The sequence below is a fragment of the Meriones unguiculatus genome, chromosome 4, assembly GCF_030254825.1.
Source record: "Meriones unguiculatus strain TT.TT164.6M chromosome 4, Bangor_MerUng_6.1, whole genome shotgun sequence".
NCBI lineage: Eukaryota > Metazoa > Chordata > Mammalia > Rodentia > Muridae > Meriones > Meriones unguiculatus.
Window position 1 is genome coordinate 83,527,130 of NC_083352.1, and position 18,885 is coordinate 83,546,014.

General features: G+C 48.7%; 1 protein-coding gene and 1 long non-coding RNA gene across 3 annotated transcripts in view; one reads left to right on the forward strand and one right to left on the reverse strand.

The window, feature by feature from the left end:
- Positions 1–2,466: 2,466 nt before the first annotated feature.
- On the reverse strand, positions 2,467–9,821 carry LOC132653676 (uncharacterized). The gene is made up of 3 exons (XR_009591462.1): positions 9,685–9,821; positions 8,295–8,881; positions 2,467–4,602 (listed from the first exon to the last, which is right to left on the reverse strand). It is a non-coding gene; the product is annotated as an uncharacterized LOC132653676 (long non-coding RNA).
- The window catches only part of Tmem132d (transmembrane protein 132D), a 605,099-nt gene continuing 595,077 nt past the window's right edge, over positions 8,864–18,885 (forward strand). Inside the window, exon 1 of one of the 2 annotated variants that reach the window (XM_060382291.1) lies at positions 8,864–9,730. In XM_060382291.1, coding sequence (XP_060238274.1) covers positions 9,652–9,730 — 79 coding nt within the window. In that variant the 5' untranslated portion in view covers positions 8,864–9,651. The remainder of the gene's footprint in view (positions 9,731–18,885) is intronic. The other variant, XM_060382292.1, reaches the window with a different exon arrangement.

The window sequence follows — 18,885 nt, forward strand, 5'->3', positions numbered from 1 at the left end:
GGTCTTTATGCTTTTAAGGCAATTACTGTACCAACTGATCTTTCTCTCCAGCCCCCTCCCACGTGATTTATGTTTCCCCCAAATACTCTATCCAAATCAGATACAGAATCCTCACTGCGAGGAGGGAAAACAATGGGTAATTTATCTTCTGTTATGAGGACTCAGCTCGCTGTTGATTTCTCAGAGCGAGGTGTGCGTGGAGACAGAGGGGGCTCACAGCACTGGGGGAATGAGGTGACGGCAGCACGGTGGCTGACAGCCTTTCCACCTGAAACCTCTCTGTTCCCTGTAAAAAACGTCTTTCTAGTAAGAGCACAGGAGACCCACAGAAGCAAAGCAAGTTTCTCTTAGAACCCCGTGAAGGCAGGCATCAGCTCAGACGGGTGTGTGCACAGACTGAGCACCAGACAGAGAGGGGAAAGTATGTTGTGTAAACCATTAATGGTCAGCCCCTTTCTCTTTTCCTCACTTGTAGTCAGCCCGTATTCCAGGTGGGAGCATGTGTGATTAACCCTAGCTTTGCTGGCCCAGAAACTCCAGCCAAGCTGGGAACTTCCGAAGGCTGATTTTTGGAAAGAGTTTGAAAATATTTGCTAAATATGTATACTCGAAGCACAGATTTCTCATAATGAAAATTTCCAAAAATTATTTCCAAAGTAGTTTCCCATCCAGGAATGCCATAATCAAAGAAAAAGCGGGGGGGGGGACCCCAACAGCTTGGATTCTGGTACATTTAAAACACACAGCCAGATAACAGCCAGACACAAGTAGTCGCTTTTGGATCGAACTGGAACGGTGAACATCAAGGGCCAGTTTTGACAGGAAGTCCCAGTGTGATCTTGTGAGGCTGTTTTACAAAGGTGGCGAGAAGGAAGTATAGGCTTTCCATCATTCTGCTTGTCAGGGGTCTCCAGAGTGCCAAGATTCTCTGTTCTAACTGGTCATGGCCAGTAACCTTAACCCTCATCTACATCAGAAAGATCTCTCACCTGAAACACACATGCAAACTTATATATATCCAGGCCTGTCCACAGCACCACCCATACCCAGCATCCAGGGAAAGAAAGCTTCTGCCATGATTTCAGCCCCCACCACAAGGAACCCATTTGATGCTGGAGTGTAGGTGCCATAGGCCTGATGTGTGTCTCCCCTAAATTCATGTGTGGGTATTGCCATCTCCAGTAATAGAATGGTGTCAAGAGAGGCCTTTGGGAGGTGGTGAGGTCATGGGGAGGAGCCCTTACCAGTGGGTTAGTATCTTTGTGAAAGAGCCCCATGGGAGCCCACCCCCCCCAGCCTCGGCCAATATGAGGTTTCTGTGAACAGGTGGTGCCAGGAAGCAGCTCATTCATTTGAGTAATCTGTATTATAAAGATCAGTGCTGGTGGCACACCCTATGAAAACAATTAGATATTTGGCACATTTCAAAGAAAAACTAAATTTCAACTCAGATATGGATGAACGTGAAAGAAATAATTCAAATCACTTCCATGATGTTTTTTTTCATGTAAAACTATTATAACTGTTTTCTGTATTTTGAACTCACCTCCAACTCTCCCACATACCACTGCCTAGTCTTGACCCATCTGTTGAGCCTTTTTTATCTCCTAGACAGCTTCACCTCTGCTGTCATTCAGCTTATACCTATTGGCTTTATGTGGCTATGTGAGACCTAGGAGCCACAGTAGAGAGAAAACACGTGTTATTTGTCTAGGACCGGGTTAGTCTACTCAGTTTCATTATCTCCGTTGCTTCCATTTCTTGCATATGGTACAATTTCAGTCCTCTGTATGGCCGAATCAAATCCCATTGTGTGTGTACAAACATTTTCTGTATCCATTCTTCTGCTGGTGGACACCTACTTTGCCTCCGTATCTTAGCCACTGTGAAAGGCAAAGCAGTGAATACTGATGAGCAAAATATAAGATATATTGACTTAGGGTCCTTGAGGTAAATACCCATGAGCAGTGCCGCTGTACATATTTATTAGTGATAAGGACCTTTCTGTCACTCCATAGACCCAGACACAGGGTTTCCATAATCTTTATTGCCTTGGTTACCTTCATATGCTTGTATAATGTCGTGAGAAACCTTCGAAGTTTTAAATACACACACACACACACACACACACACAGACACACAGAACTTGTCTAAGGGAAGTGTTAGCTCATTATGACAGATGTTGGTCCAGTTGTTCAGGGAAAGCAGGTGTCTGAACTGCCACATGCTACCACGAGGAGGCACTGCAGGCCCACTGATGTACCCATAGCCGCACCTGCTGCTTCTCCCCAAGCCATCTGTGTGCCCCGGACCCAGAGTAAAGCACAGCTGTGCTCTGCAGCTGCGAAAAATGAAATACGTGATCACAGTCACCGCCCCCCATCCCTTTACAGCCTTGGTGCCCATTAAAAAAAATAGTAAAAATAATGAAATAGACCCTGTGTTGCCTTTTTTTTTTAATGTGGGGAAATGTTTGAATTATCTTTTTATACTTCCTCCCTCTTAAGCACCTGCCTTGTAGTTATTGCCTCCAGACAATAACTACAGTCTCTCCTGGAAGGAGTAAAGAGCTCACACAGGTTACAAGAAAGTTACAAGACCTAGGAGGTGTCCTCCCAGAAGGAGCAGAAGTGAAGAGCAACTGCTGAGGGCGGGGGTGGGGTGGAGGCTCAGGGCTCTGCCAGCTGGGGTTGTTCCTCATGCCGCAAAGCAATGCTGCCTCCGGAGCCCAGCACGCTCTTAAGAGTGACCCCGAACACACGAAACCACGAGGAAGCCAGTCTTGGGTGGACTCATTTCTGTGGTGTGCCGCTGGCACTGTGCCTGGGGTGAACGGATGCTTGTCCTTGCCCCCACCATCCCCCACAAGAGAAGTCACACATCAGTGGTGGTACCACTTGGTCACTGCCTCTGTGTTATTTTCAGACCCAGAGAACTCACTCCCAAGTGAATCATTAGTCACTAGTCACTGTTTTTTTTTCTTTTCTGAGACTGACGTTGCTCATGTGACAAGTCAAATTGGAGTTTACAAGCCACTGGCTGTGTGGAGTCACACTGGATGCATCCCATATTGATCGGCTTAAGTGCCAAGCAAACACAGACCTTTCGATAAAACCGGGAAGCTGGCGCAGACTTGATAGAGTTTTCCTGAGGACATGTATGTGTTTGTGTAGGAGGGGCCATACCGACTTTGAGTGGCAGGTTGGTGCCGAGTAAGAGGCCAGTCAGGCGCGTCCTTAACATTCCATCCCCGAATCTCACACAGAGCTCTACCGGTATAGGGAGGTCAGTGCCTAAAGGAAGCTGGAGAGGCCCTTTTATTACCTTGGTGGTGTTGGAAGGCTTGTGGTACCTCATGGGAGTCTCTCTAAGTGAGAGCTTCCCCCATCCTCAACACTTCAATATGTTCGTACCCTAGAAACTCCTTTAAGTCACTCCAAATTGGGCCATAGGAAATACACTCGGAGCCTCACACTGTGAGTGACCACAATGCGGCCTGTTTACAGAGCTTTGATGTTAGAAACTCACAAATTGGTGGCTGGAACTCCCCCCTCTGTGGCTGTTAAGCCTTCCTACCAGGCAGGATTAACTCCCTGCACATCCATTCAATAAGTGATTTCTGATGTGGGGATGGGAGAGGAAGGCGTTTCGTATTGTGGCAAGCCCTCTTGCAAGCCGGGTCGGTCGTGAGCTCTCCCCTGGAGCACGCAGCCTTTCGGGCCCATTAGAAGATTTGATTTTTGAATGGACAAGAGAAATCAAGCTATTTGGATGCGGGGCCAGGGGAATGAATTGATCCTTCCGACTCCTGTCAAATGTTGCACTCATTACAGGATTGTGGCTCAGGCTTCCGCAGTGTCAGGGCTCGACTGTGCTTGGACCCACTGGCTGGGAGAAATGGCAGCTACTGTCTTGTTCTGGGAAAGTTGGGCTTTGGCTGACCTTCTGGCTCCTCCATGCTGACACAGAGCTTCACTGAAGGTGGCCCAGCTCCAGCCCCCAGCTTGGAAGTATCTCTTCCAGCCTCATGGAGGAGGTAAGCACTCCAAACAGACTTGTTGGCTCCTGACATCAAAATGATGCTCTACTGGACACAGCACCAGTGTCATCTGGACTCCTGAGCCTGGCAGCCTCAGTTTCCATCCTCTCTGGTCCTGAAAACAATAGTAGCCAGAGGGGGACACTTGTAGAAGCATTCTGATCACTTGGTTAGTTGTCTGGAGACAGCTGGTCAGTCTTGTGTCAGAAAGGGCAGAGACCAAATATCAGAGAGAGTAAGCAACAATTGAGGAGCAAAAGAATTAGGGTTCCTCTCCTAGGACCAGCAAAGCCCACAGTCATAGCACTCTGACAGGATGCCAAGGGCGCTCTGGTTACCTTTGGGTGGTCAGTGCGCACCGTACGCCATCATGGCACACTAAGTCCAAGCCTTCCCAAGTGAACACAGTTCCGTTTCATTCTTGCCATCCAAGAAGCCTCCACTTGGTTGTTGCCGTATGGAATCACACTGGGCTCGTCTCATATTGCTTGGCATATGTGCCAAGCAAACACAGACTTTGTGATAAAATAAGCTGGGGTGGTCTTCCTGCGTTCAACCGGGACCTGTGGGAAGAACACAGCGAGATTGGGGGGTCACCTTGAGGTGTCTTGAGTTCCACTTGGAAGCCACATACAACCCCCCAGCTGCGTGCTTTGGGCCTAGCCACATGTCACCTCAGGAGGGCCATAGTGAGACACTGGCTCTCTAGCAGAGAGAAGCAGCCGGTTTCAGGAGCACAGAGACAGTTTCTGCCACAGACGTAGGGACAAATGGAAAGCATAGGTGGATTTTGGACAGCCGACTTGCCGTGCCAACCACCTGAGGGAATCCTCACCCCATCAAGCCTTCAGCGGCAGGAAGCGGAGTTTATCTAAGCAGTCCTTCCCACGAGTCAATACTTGATGGGGAACGGAGAGCCATGCTATGCTCACTTAAGAGGCCATACAAGAAATCTCAGACACCCTGGAACCCGGGGAGGATGTGAGTGCGGGAAGGACAGAAGGGAGGGCAAAGAACAGCACAGATCGGAGCACAGTCACTGGGAAGAATGGAGGATTGTGGGGACTCAAGGTAATTGGTTTCCTGCCAAATTCCTTTGTGGAAGGCAGAAAGCTTCGCTGCACTCCTAGTCGTGCTGGGCTGCTGGCTCAAGGGGGCGCCACCGGCCTATAGCAGCCAAGGCTTCTGGAGCTGCTTCCATAGCAGTGCAGGCGCCGAGGAGAGCTACAGGTGGCTGCTGGCTGCCTCAACTTAGTGGAGGCAGGGGTGCTCAGATCCAGTCAGTCACCTGCCTGCTGGGAAGGACTGAGGGGCAGGAGCGGCCCCCACCGACGTAGGCACTCTCTCTGGAGCTCAGTGTGCCCACGAAATAGGTCATGGGCCCGATCTGTCCCTGACTGATTTCATAACCGTATCATGAAGTTTGGGAAGTTTTGTTTCGTTTTAAAGAGAAGGTTCAGGGTCATGTGGGCTTCCCTTTCTGGAGCTCCTTGTTCCAGTTGCAACTTAGAATTCCCCATGCTTCAGAAACCGATGGAACTTCATTTCAAAGGAGACACGGGGGGGGGGGCGGTCTATATGAAAGCAAAAATATCAATAATGTAAAAAACCATGAGTAAATTCCAGCTAGATCCTGCACTGTGCATTGAAAGGCAAACCCTCTGCAGTTTACCTCATTTTGTACCTGTGCCACGGACTGGCCCCTCATGTGCGCTCTGCTGTTTTGAAATGAACACTCAAAGGCATTGCTCAAAGGGTGCTTCCCAGTGGAGCTTGCCTGAGTTTCTCCACGTGTCATCAGAAGGATGGGGGGGGAGTGGTGTTCAGCCTTGCATAGTTGGTTTCCGGTGATGCCCTCGTGCCTGAAATGGTGCAAGTGCCTGCAACAGTGCCTATTCACCAGGGCGCATCGGAACTCAACCTCCTTGTTCCCTTGTGTCAAGCGTCACACAGTCAGGCATGAACAATTAGTGCTATTTAATCATTAGTAGAACTTGCTTCCAATTGATTTATGGCTTTGCAGATGAAACACATATTCTTGGAGGAAAAACGCCATTGATTTGAGAGTGACAGGGCAGGTGAATCCAACAGGAAGGGGTCCCTCTGGCACGGGACTGCAGCCGAGGACCTGGTAGGCTGCCGTGAATGCCTGTAGGTCTCCCTGGGGAGCGGCTCTCCCACCATTAGCTGCTGTGCTAATTTTCGGCAGAGGAGTGGGCACACACACTTCAACAGCCCCGTGAGGAGAACTGGAGGGGGAGTCATTCTTACCTCTTATTTTAGCCACTCATCAGGTCCGCACAGTTTGAATAGAGAAAACGTTTGCTAGATAACTATGTATGATGAAGAAATTCCAGGCAGCAGCTAGACTCTTTCATCTTAAGGACATATACAGAGAAGCCTTGTGCAGTGATATAGCTTAAAAGAGTCACCCGCTGCTTACAATTCAGGGGAAAATGATTTAGAAAAAAAGTGAAGTCATTTTTAAAATAAAAGCTAGAGGCCATTAGCTTCTAGGAATTGAACTTAAGTATTGTCTTTAAAATACTTGGGAACCAGCAGAGGTGGCACATGCCTCTAATCCCAGCACTTGGGAGGCAGAGGCAGATAGATCTCTGAGTTCTGGTCTACAAAGCAAGTTCCAGGACAGCCAGAACGACACAATGAAAACCAGTCTCAAACAAACAAACAAATAAAAATGAAATAAAAAATGTATAGACTTGGGGGTTGGGAGAAGGCTCAGTGTTTAGAAGCACTGGCTGTTTTTGCAGGGGACTGAAGTTCAATTCTCAGCATTCACACTGTGCTTCACAAATGTCATCAACTCCAGTTGCAGGGGATTGGCCTCTCCTGGTCTCTGTGGGTACTGTACAGATCTGATGTATTTATATACATGTAAGCAAACCACTCACATACATTACATAAAAATAAGTGAATCTTTTACAAATATACTTGAATACACACTATTGGATCTAGCACTGAGAAATAAGGAGGGAAGCTTGGTTAGACAGGTGGGGATCAATCAGGGAAGTGCATGCAGTGATGAAGAAGCCTCAGTTTCCCCCATCAGTCAGGGAAAGGAAGAAGTGATATGTACTGATGGTTCTCATCGTACATTCTATCACGGCGGCCTCAGGGTGGCCTCAGTATGACATTCTGGTGTGCCATCTACCCGGGCCACATCCGTTTCTGGACTGTGGACAGCAGATATGTCAACCAGGCTCTCAGCCTCATAAACTCTGTAAAGTTTATAGGAAACAGACCCCCCCCACACACACACAGAGCTTAACAGCTAAACAAAAGAACACCCAAACCCACAAAAGTTAAGAAAGACACACAGGACAACGCAGAAACTGTTATCCCAAAGGCGAGAATACACAGAAAAGATAGTCTTAGGCAGGACAGTCTTGGCTTCTCTGATCTCCCTTGGAAGTCAGGAAGCTGAGAATGCTGGTGATATTTTTGTAGCTCCCAGACACAGACTGTCCCCTTTAGGGAGATTCTGTGAGTCCTGTGATTGTTAATCATGTCATAAGTTTAGAGTCACCATGGAGACACACCTCTGGGTGTTCCCACAAAGGATTAACCAAAAGAGGAAGATTCACCCTGAATGTGGCTGCTAACGTGCATGGGCCAAGGCCCTGGACTCAATACAAAGGAGAAGGAATGCTGGGCAGCAGCCCCCCCCCCCCTTTCTCTCTGCTTCCTGACTGCAGATGCAATGTGACCGCCTGCCTCATGCTCTTTGCTGCCATGCCGTCCTAGTTCGGCTTCTGGTGCTGTGATAAAAACACAGATCAAAGGCAGCTTGGAGAGGAAAGGGTTTATTTCATCTCACAGTTTAAATCCACCATGGAGGGAAGTTGGGGCAGGAGGCTGGCGGCAGGACCTGACAGGGAAGGCGCGGAGGACTGCGGCTTACTCCCTTGCTCTCCACGGCTTTTGCATCCCGCCTTTCTTATACAGCCCAGGACCACCTGCCCAGGGGTGGCACTGCCCACGTGGGTCCTCTCACTCAACCATCAACCAAGAAAATGCCCACAGGCTTGCCTATGAGGCGCTCAATCTGATGGCGGCGGTCCCTCAATCGAGGTTCCCTCGTCCCGGACGGCTCTAGTTCACGTCAACCGGACGAAAGCTAACTCAGATACCTTCCCTGCCCATAAGCCCAAACATGCTCTTCTTCCCTTAAGTTGTCTTTGTTAAGTGTTTTGTCACAGCGACAAGAGAATTAACTAACACAATCCATTTTTACCCTCAGAAGTGAATCCCCCGCTGAACTGAGTCTGGGTTTCCTCTCTGAATCCGCATAGAATCGACTTGTTTCCGAGGCTCCCCTTAGCAGTGAGGAGGACTTGAGCTCGGAACTCTAGCCTGGGAATTAGGTATCTGGGTGCGAGTTTGCCTTAGAGCCTCCAGAAGGCATGAACAGAGAGCCTATCAGGTTCTCAGCGCAACATCTTCCCTCGAGCGGTGCCAGGATGGAAATCTTCCAGGGACAGGAATCTGGGAGTCATTTTGGGATCCCAGGGTCACATTCAAGAGATCAACTGGGAACACTTCCGTTTATGTTAAGGGTCCTGAGCTGTCTGTCCTTGCCTGAGGACTGCCTGCAGCCCGAGGCTTTGAGAAAGCAGGGCAGAGGGCCTTTCGACACCTGTTGTGAGTGTAGACACCCACGCTGGTCCCCACGCGTGCTCTCCGGGGCTGGCTGGTATCCATGTCCTCTTCTGAGTATCCACCTCCCATTCGCGCACAGGGAGGCTGGGCGCCCCGCAACCAGGAAGGTGGGACCTACTTTGCGGATTGGGGCTCACAGCTGTCACTCCAGAAGGGTGGGGCCTAAAAAGAGAGAGAGAAAAAGAGAGAAAGAGAGAGAGAGGGAAAAAGAGAGAAATTAGAAAGCAACAGCCCCAGCCCGCCTGGGCACGCTGTGCTGGGTGCGCTCGGATGCAGCCGCCCCGGGCCCGCGCCTCCTCGTCCGCGCGCCGCTCGCCCTCCGCCCCAAGCGCCGCGCGTCTCCGGAGCCGGCCGTGCGCCGGGCGCGCGTGGGGAGCCCGGTCGGGCTGGGGTGGAGCCGCAGCGCCCCGCAAACTTTGGGCGGAGGAGCGCGCGCTCGGAAGCCCCGTGGCGCGGGATGGGGGCGGCGACGCTACGCTTCCCGGGTCCCCACGCGCGCCTGGCCACCCGCCTGGGGACCCCCGCGCCGCCTCTGCCCGCGCCCCGGGCCCCGCAGCCTCGCAGCTCCGCAGCTGCCCGCGCTCACTAGCCCATCACGGCCGCCCAGCCGGAGCCCCCAGAGCGTTCTCCGCGCTTGGGGACCCAGCACCGGAGACCCCCCTTGTGGAGTGAAATTCAATTCACGAGCCAGTTCTCAGCGCGGTCGAATCACTGAGGTGAGCTCGGCCTGCGCTGCGGGACCCCGGAGCCCGAGCGGCCTGGCTGTGGACCTGTGGGGACCCGGCACAGGGCGGCCCTGCTGCTCCGGGTCCCTAGCCAGATGCGTCTTGGCTATCCAGCTCAGCTTCTGTTCTCTGGGGACCTGGCGACATCCCTCCTTCAGAGAGACGACACCACGGAGGAGAAGAGGACCCGCGCTCCGAGTCTCCAGGATGTGCCCATCTGAGATGGGGACGCTGTGGTACCTTTGGTCTCCCGTGCTCATCAGCCTGGCTGCCCTTTTTTCCAAAGGTGAGGACGCTGGGGCCACCTCGGCCCGGGGACTTAACTTTGCTGGGAGTGGATGTGTATGTATGGATGTGGGCGGCCCGGAGAAGCGTGTGTGTGTGTGTGTGTGTGTGTGTGTGTGTGTGTGTGTGTACGTGCGCGCTCGTGCACGCGCACACGCAGGCAGGAGTCTTGTGGCCAAGGTCTGGGGCAGGCACCCTGGTAGCAGGTGATTTCCCTAGAAGTCTGGCTAAGATGCGCTAGGAGAGTGTGTCTAATCCACAAGGTGAGAAGGGGGAAGCCTATGCTATCCTGAACCTGGAAGCTTCCTGGAATTTGGAGTGGACTTCCCAACTGCCCTAATCTCTTTAGAAATAAACCCGAACAGCTCTGCTGGACAGGAATGTCAGCGAGCGTACCGTGGGACCCTGAAGAACACAAGTCCCTTTCAGCCCAGGGTCTCCTGGGTCCGCCTCCTGCAGCTGCTGTGGTGAGGACACTGTCTCCACACGATGTTCTACTGTCAGTGTAACCCAAGCTGTTCCGGTCCTGACCTGGGCTGTGAGTGGAGGGAGGGAACACCTCCTACCCCGTTTACCTGCTCTGCTACCGGCTCCCTCCACTCCCTGCTGGGTACAAGCAAATTTGGAAGCTTGGGACAGAGATGCCTTGCAGAGCCTTGGTAGCCACAGGACATTGTAGATGGACACTACACATCTTCTTGACTGATAGGTGGTTTCTGTTTGGGGCAGTTTCTCCCCCCCCCCCACACGACCCCCCCCCCCTTCTCAGCAAAAGTCGAGATTCTCTTCAGTGTGCTGGAAAAACCCTGTAAACATATTTTTTTCTGTGAATATTTATCAGGCGACATCTCTCTTTGAAACTTCCCAGCCAGTCGACAAGCACAATGTTTTAATGATATGTTGATTTTGGTCTCTGGCTTTTCTGATTTCTGGGAATCTAATTGCTTTGGATCTTGTTGAGTTAGGCAGATCGCTCGCTGGGCTTTTGTGTGGGAATGGTTTGGCTAGGAAGAGATTAGGTGTTTATGCACTCCACTGTCTGTTCAAGTGCTGCTGTAAGGAGCTCAGGTCTGCTAAGAAGGAGCAGCCCCCGCCCCCCCCCGGGGGCCACAGCTTTGGGGGTGTAGAATACACTGGAAACCAAAGAGGAGGTTGGTGAAAAGACAGGCCCTAGGTTAAAAACCTGCCTCCAGCATGGTCGGGAAGCTTGCTGTATACTTGTTGCTTGGTTTGATAAGACTAGACGTCTCTGTTTTTATTCCACAATAACAAGGTCTTATTAAGCAAAGTACAGAGCGCTACTACAAGAACAATGGTGTTCCCTTGCTCCTGTACTGACGCCTTCATTGTGAGCAGCTGTGTTGAAGGGAGCCACCTTTCCCTTCATGCTTTTGAACTTGTCCTCAAAGAAGGTACTGTGTGTTGGGGGAGCATCTCCTTTCTGAATGGCTAGAACCCAGCTTGTCAGTAATGTTTATGTCATGGAATTCGGGGCAAGTGCTGTGCATGGACTTTGGAGATGGAGCCTGCCTCAATCAGGCTGTTGAAGCCGGTCAGAATGTGGGAGCCTTCATGCATCTGTCAGCCCAGCTGAGCACGTTTGAGGTAGCTCAGCTATGGCTCTCAGCTGGAAGGAATGAGGATGGTATCAAACTGTAAAAAGGGATTTCATGGGGGCAGACGCCACGTAAACCCAAGGGCAGCCCAGTGTTCCACTTTTTGTCCTACTTCCCTCTTGGGTTTGTAAGTTTGTTTTTAAAACTTATGTGTGTGGCATGTGGTTTGCATGCTGGATATGTGTATGGGCAGATGGGGGTGTATGTGTGTGTGTGTGTGTGTGTGTGTGTGTGTGTGTACATGTGTGTGGAAGTTGGAAGCCTGCATATTCTTGAAATTTTTTCCAGTTTATTTATTGAGGCATGGTCTCTCCATGAACCCTAGGAGATCCCCTGTGTCCAAATTGATGGGTTTCTAGGTGGCTGCCATGCCTACCTAGCATTTACACGGGTGATGGGAATTAGAACTCAGGACCTCACATTTAGCAGGCAAATACTTTATCCATAGAGCCATCCCCCGACTCATGTCTGCAGGTCTAACTTACTTGAAGTCAAATATGGGCTATAATGGAGAGAATTTTAAACAAGTTAACACACACTCTAAAATATTTAACTTGTCTCCAACTGGATGAAACATGGAGTTAGTATCAAATATTAAGTACCTACTTTATTATGTTACTGCTTTTACTGTTTTTCCTCAATAGAAACTCTTAAATACAATAGAACACATATTTCATGTGCTAATGACTTTGGCTAATCAGCCCAGTGACCTTGGACTTTATATATGTATCCGTTTCATGAGCTAATACTGCCAGCCTACCCTCACCTGGCTCCTTAGAAATTCATACATAGATAAACTGTTCTGTCTCCTTGGGACCTAGGGGACCATGACATGAAACACACAATTCACTGTTGCCCCTGGCTTCTGACCCCAAACTTCCCCAGTGAGTGACCTGATATGGTCAGGTAGCTCGTGTCTTGTGTTTACACCATAGTTTTGGTTAGAAACTCGATGTTGCTGTCTGCAGATGTGTGAGTACATGGCTCTGAGCTTTTTGAAGGGGGACAGGAATAAGGACACTTAGCTGAGAATGAAAGAAAGAAAGAAAGAAAGAAAGAAAGAAAGAAAGAAAGAAAGAAAGAAAGGAAGGAAGGAAGGAAGGAAGGAAGAAAGATCTGTGGGCAGACTGGAGACAGCCAGAGACCAAGGCAGGTTTTACATGCAATGTCTAGAAACTGCCACTTTAGGCCGCTTGTCCCCACCTTCTCTTTTACTAGTCACTCTGCATCCTGTTCTCTGCCACACGATCGCTCATGAGAAGCAGATGCTGATACCCACAATGCTGGGAGAGGAGCCTGGGCTGTGATGCCAGGCACTAACTGATTCCGGCTGGGTGCATGGGATGTCCTGGAGGGGCATTCCCATCCTGGAATGATGGCTTCCATGTCAACAGCCTCCATTATGCTCTGAAGGTTAAGCTCCTGAAGCCTTGGGTGGTAAGGAGAGAACCTCAGTTTATAGTGATTGTCCCATAAAGGCTCCCTTTTATGGCACGAAAAACTCAGAAGGAGAGATAGCAAGGGAGTGTGTGTCCACATATAGGGTTGGGGAGGAGGAAAGAAGAGGGAAACTGGCTTTATTGTTCATGTTCAAATGCTGTAAGAATTAGAAGTCTGGGGACTACGGAGGCAGGAAGCTTTCTTTTTTCTTTTTTGAACTGATGATGATGGAATATAATTTTATTGAAAGAAAATGCTTGCATGTGGTTAGGTATGGTACATGCTTGTAATCTCCAGAGGCCGTGGCAGGAGGATCATAAGTTCAAGGCAAGCCGGGGCTACGCAATATGAATATGTTTTAAAAACAAAACAACTTAACATACATAAGTTTTTAAAAGTTGGAAGGTCTGTTTACATGTGTTCTGCTCTTAACAAGTCAAGATAAAGGACTGAACTAAATATATAAAAATACACAATTATGGGAACATGCATCACTGTAATATTTCTAACTTGTTTGTTTCTCATCTATGTATTTATCTGATTATCAACCATCTATACATTCATCTGTTTATCTAATCCGGTCCATCCATTTATCTATCCACCTACCCATCCATCCATCTAATACAATATTCTCCACCTGTCCATCTATGCATTTGTCCATCTGCCTGTCCAGTCCAGTTCATCCACCCATCCACCATCTATCCAATCCAGTAAATCTCTCCATCCATCCATCCATCCATCCATCCATCCATCCATCCATCCATCCAACAAATACTGAAGGCCACCTTTTAGTGACCCCCAGACCTGTACAAGAAGTATTTGTGAGTGTTCCAGAGACACAGGGCTAGGTCCTCAAGAGCACTCACACTGAAGAAATTTATGATAGTCTTTTCACTCAATTTCAAAGTGCCACAAACACTTTGTTTCAAGTGACAGGGGGAAACCTTGCTGGCTTGTTGGACACCCTCGCTTTCCTTTTGTCTTGTGTCTTCCTTCATTCCTGCCCCCTATTTCTAATTCAAGGCAATAATGCCCCTCCCCCAGGAGTACTGCTCAATGCAGAGGATACAGTAGTGAGAAAAAGGCAGTACACAGGCCTGGTCTGGCTTCTCTGAGCCTGTGCTGCATGGAGAAAGAAAGCAAGAGAAAGAAAGCACACCTAAAGGAAGCTGAGCTTGTACCTTTGCAAGTACTTGGAAGGGCAGGAGTAGCATCTCTCCCAGCAGGTGCCCCAGCATTTGACCAGAGTGACTGCCTGGGAGCTTTCTTCTGATGCTTAATGTCAGCTCTTAGGATAGCCTGGGGAGGAGGAGGCTGTGCAAAAAGAGAGTCTGGACCATGGTCTAAAGAAAGCTGGTATCAGTGGGGCAGAAGGAATGATGAAGGTCACATTGCTGTTGCGTGGAGTCGGGAGACAGCAGGCTGGAGAGAACTGGGTGGGCAGCATCAACACCAATTCTCAAAATCATCCAAGTGAATGGAAAACTTGGTCACTGTTTCATATCCTGTGTGAGGGGCTCAGCTGGTACAAACAAACAAACAACAAGTCAGTGAATGGCTCTGTAGGTAAAGGCATTTGCTGGTAATTGGTTGCTGTGACACAGACAGGGCAAGGAGAGGACTGACTCCAAGTTGTCCTCAGACTTCCACACACAAGCCATGGCATGTTCATACCCACACATACATTCGTGAGTGTGATTTTTTGAAGAAGCACATAAGGTCATCCTCAACTAGACAGTGAGTTCAAAACAAAACAAATCAACAAAAACTATCAGGAACAAAAAAACAAAAACAAAACAAAAAAAAAAAACAAAAAAAACAAACCCAATGGAGACAAGGATGGATTTTTCTCTTGGTACAAGTGAGTATGAGTTCCCTACAGCTGCTGTAACAAACTTTCCCCAGTGTTATGGCTTCAGAGAGCAGAAACTGGATGCTGAAAGCACAGCAGCAGGGCACTCTGAGGAGGGTGCTTCTGGCCCTCACAGCCCCTTGTGGCCACTAGCCAGCTGGATTGGGGCTCCCCCCACCCATTCTTCTAGACTGCCAAGTGGCACACACAAGGTTGCTACCATGTTTCTCAGTCCCTCTTCTTTTCTCCTTGTGTTTCCTACCCTGCAGCATCTCCCCTGTCTCCTCCTCAGGCCTTTACCTGCTTTGTGTGCATGCTTCCCGCCTCTCCTCTTGCTGGAGTACATGCAGTGGCTTTTATGCTCACCAAATGATCCATGATTTCATTTACTCTCATCCTGGTTTTTAAGTCCAAAATGAGGTGATTAAATACTTAGGACCCAGGGATTTGGATATTAATAATTTTGAGAGGTTGAGACACCTCCTCCCACCTTCTACAAGTACATAGGTGACATTTAAAACCCAGTTTGTAGCCCTTCTTAGAAACTTTAAGTTCCCCTAGGGTAACAAATACCTATTTTTTTTTCTATCTCTGACTTCTCTTTCGTATTTAGCATAGCATTTTGGACATTGCAGAGGGTCAATAAAATTTTTTTAAGTGTTCTTAAGAGTATAAAATATTGCCTGAAGAACCTTTGCCTGGCAGTAAAAGGCTCCTTGTCTTTCTGAGTAATTCAGACGGCTACAGGGATATACTGGTCAATAGTTATAACAGTTAATTTTTTGAGCAATTATTGGTGACAGGAATCGTGCTGAGAGATTTATTTAGGTGATATTCACAAACCTGCAGACAAACCAGTGGAGCTGATGACCCTGAAGCTTAGAGAAGTTGGGTAACTGATCCAGGATCAGGATCCGGGGAGGAAGAGCTGCCGGGTCTGGCTCCCCCTGTCTCCCCTCCCTACCAGCTGTGCTCTGTGTCAGCTGTGATTGTATTTCTATGCTATCTGTCCAGCAGGAGTGGCCCTTGAGGGTTTAAAGTAGAGTTTCCCTTTAGTGTAAGCTCAGAGCCCAGGACATGCTAGAAACTCAATATATATTGGGAAAATGAATAAAAAGGTACCATGCTGTTTAATATTCTCACACTTTATTTTGTCGCTGGTGATTGGGAATAACACCTCAAATTGACTGAGATCTAGAGTTGAATTCCAGGGCTGTTGAAGAGGGCGTATGATACTGTGAGGACAGCTACTTGAAGAAGATGGAACTGGGGGGATGGCTCAGTCAGTTAAGTGCCCACTGTGTAAACATTAGGTCCTCTCTATTTGATCCCCAGCACCCACATGTAAAAGGTGTGTGGTTATATGTGTTTGCCTTGCCAGTGCTGGGGAGATAGAGGGGAACAGATGCCCTTAGGCTTGCTGTCAGCCAGTCTAGCTGAATTAGTAAATTCTGGGCTTCTGAGATTCAGACTCAAATAACGAGGCAGGTGGCGTCCTGAGGCATGACATCCAAAGTGATCCTCTATTTTACAAACGCACACACACACATACAGGATGCATACATGCACAGCAAAATAATAATAATAATAATAATAATAATAATAATAATAATAGTGATCTGCAGATGAGAACAGAGGTTCGTGGGTATGTTTGTGTGTGCACTGTGCCTGTACACATGGCTTCCTGGGTAACGCAAGGTCAGCGGGTGGCCTGTGCTCATCCAGGATTAAAGGATGCTCTTTAGTGACTGCTGGGAGGCTGACGAGAAAGGGGGAGGAAGGAACATGTGCAAAGAAGACAGATCCATGGTATTCCTATTCACAAGAGGTGGGTGTGGGATCCTGTGAGCATATGGATCAGTGAGTTGAACTTTGGATGCCAGAATCAAGCTTGGGTAAGCGGTGGAAATAATCTTGTGGGGGCTCAAGCAAAAAGAACAGGGAGCCATTGCTGTTACAAAATGAGAGCTGAGATTCAGGGTACCTTTATGCAACTTTGTCTTTTTTTTTTTTTTTTTTTAACAAAACCTGCTGCGGGACGAATTAAAACAAAAGGCATTCATCTTAAATGCTGGCTCTTGCAAAAATAAACATAAAAAATTAATACTTGAAAAAAATGGATGTGTATTTGTGTTTCTGCGGGTTTGTGTGCACATGATGCAGTGCCCGTGGGTACCAGAAGAGGGCATGAGATCCCCTGGAGCAGGCTGGAGTTACAGGTGGCTGTGAGCTGCGTGACAGGGATTCTCAGGCCTGAACTAGAGTCCTCTGCAAGAGCAGCAGGCACTCTCAGCTGCACGGCCGTCTCTCCAGCCCTTAAATTGTTGGGTTTAGGGTGTTAAATTTAGGGTGGATTTTTTTTTTTTTTTTTTTTTTTACATAAAGACACATGACAGCCCATGCCTGACCTCAGTTTCAGAAATTAAGAATCGATACAGGATGCGTCCCTAAACTTGAACGTGAACATCCTTGTGGCCAACGTTTGAGAATGGAATCAAGGGCATATATTCAGAACAGGGACGAGCGGCCATGGGAAAGACAGCTTTTTGAAGAGGGCTCAAATCCCTGGTTCTCGACTCTTTCTCTGACCCCAAGCACATAGTCATATGGGAGACTCAGATCTACACTCGAGGGGACAGAGAGGCAAAGGGTTTTTAGTGACATTAAATTATTACGTTTATAGGACTCTACATCCATCCAGCGTTGGTCACATGTCATTGTTTGGTTGTTGTTTGGTTGCTTTTAACAAAGCCACTTGAGTGGCAGTGGGGGGACGGGGAGAATAAGTTCCCAACTGAGATCAGAAGCGTGTGTGACAATTTCAGGTCGCCACAGCAGTAGGCCAGTGTGGTTTCAAAACAGGCCTTCTCTTAGCCTACCACCCCTCCTTGTTCCCAGCAGCCACCTCTTTGGCAGGTGCCTGGTGTGGCAGGTGCACAGCATGACGGTAGGCAGGTGCACAGCATGACGGTAGGCAGGTGCACAGCATGGCAGCTGCAGCCTCTTGCTAAAACCACAAGCTTAGGCTGGAAAACCCAAAGTCAAAATGCATCAGAAAAGTGAAAGTCTTGGAAACACGTATGTTCCCGGGTATGTGGCTTTCTGGCCCCATGTCTGCTTTCTTTATTGAGTAAAGATGGTTTTCCTAGGGAAGGGCGGAACTTCAGAGAGGGCTTAGATGTGGGTGTGCTTTTAAGATAGTGTCCCTGCAAGTCAGTGTCACAGTGGAAGAGACTCGGGTATATTTCCTAGCCTGTGGAGAGAGCCAGCTCCAGCCTTGCGCTTCTTCATGCGCTTCTGCACTTCCGGTGGCCACCCAGAAAAACACCCCGCAGTACCTAGCACTGTGCTGGGCCTTGTCCCCTGTTTACTTGGCACAACACCTGCTTGTCTGTTTCGGGAAGCTGGAGCTGGCTTTTATTCAGATTTTACAGTAGTGAAAGTGAAGTATGGGGGATTGTGGGAATATCTAAAATGGTAAGAAATAACAAAGAGGAGGAGGGGAAGAGATGGAGGATGGGAAGGAAAGGGAGGAGAAAAGAGAGAGAGGGAAGGGGAAGAGGAGGGAGAGAGAGGTGGGACAGAGAGAGGAGGAAATGGTAAAAAGGAAGCAGAGAGGAGGAAGGGAAAAGAGGAAGGAGATGGGGAAGAGAAAGGAAGGGAGATGAGAAGTGGAAGAAGGAAATGGGAAAAGGAGAGAGAAGAGGGAGGCGCTCTTGGACAATTGAATTCAGGATGCCCCCAGCATCTATCTGTACAGACTGAGCCCTGTAGCTCTCTTCAGCCAGTATCTCTGCATATGTAGGACACACCCATATGGTGTTTTTTAAAAAAGACACTATCCATTTAGACTCAGCTCCCTCCTCTGAGCTGAAGCATGAAAACACGTTTCATTGCGTGTCAGAACTGGGAAGAGCCGTGGTTTGCACTTCCTGCCCTGTGAACAGGGTGAGCTTTCTGTGTGATCCAGGGTTGGTCTCTCTTCACCTGTGGTCTCTCACGGCAGAACTTGCTATCCATAGCTCCAGGTGCTGTGCTCTTGGTCTTGTTAATAAGATTAATCCTCAGCTTTCTTTTATTTTGAACTCTGTTCTTTCTCTTTCCTTCTGTCTGCTCACTTTACCCGAATGCAGTTACTTGATTTCCCTATGTTGTCTGTGTATATGCCACATGGATGCAGTGCCTGCAGATGCCAGAAGAGGGCATCAGATCCACTGAAGCTGGAGTGATGGGATGCTGTGAATGGCC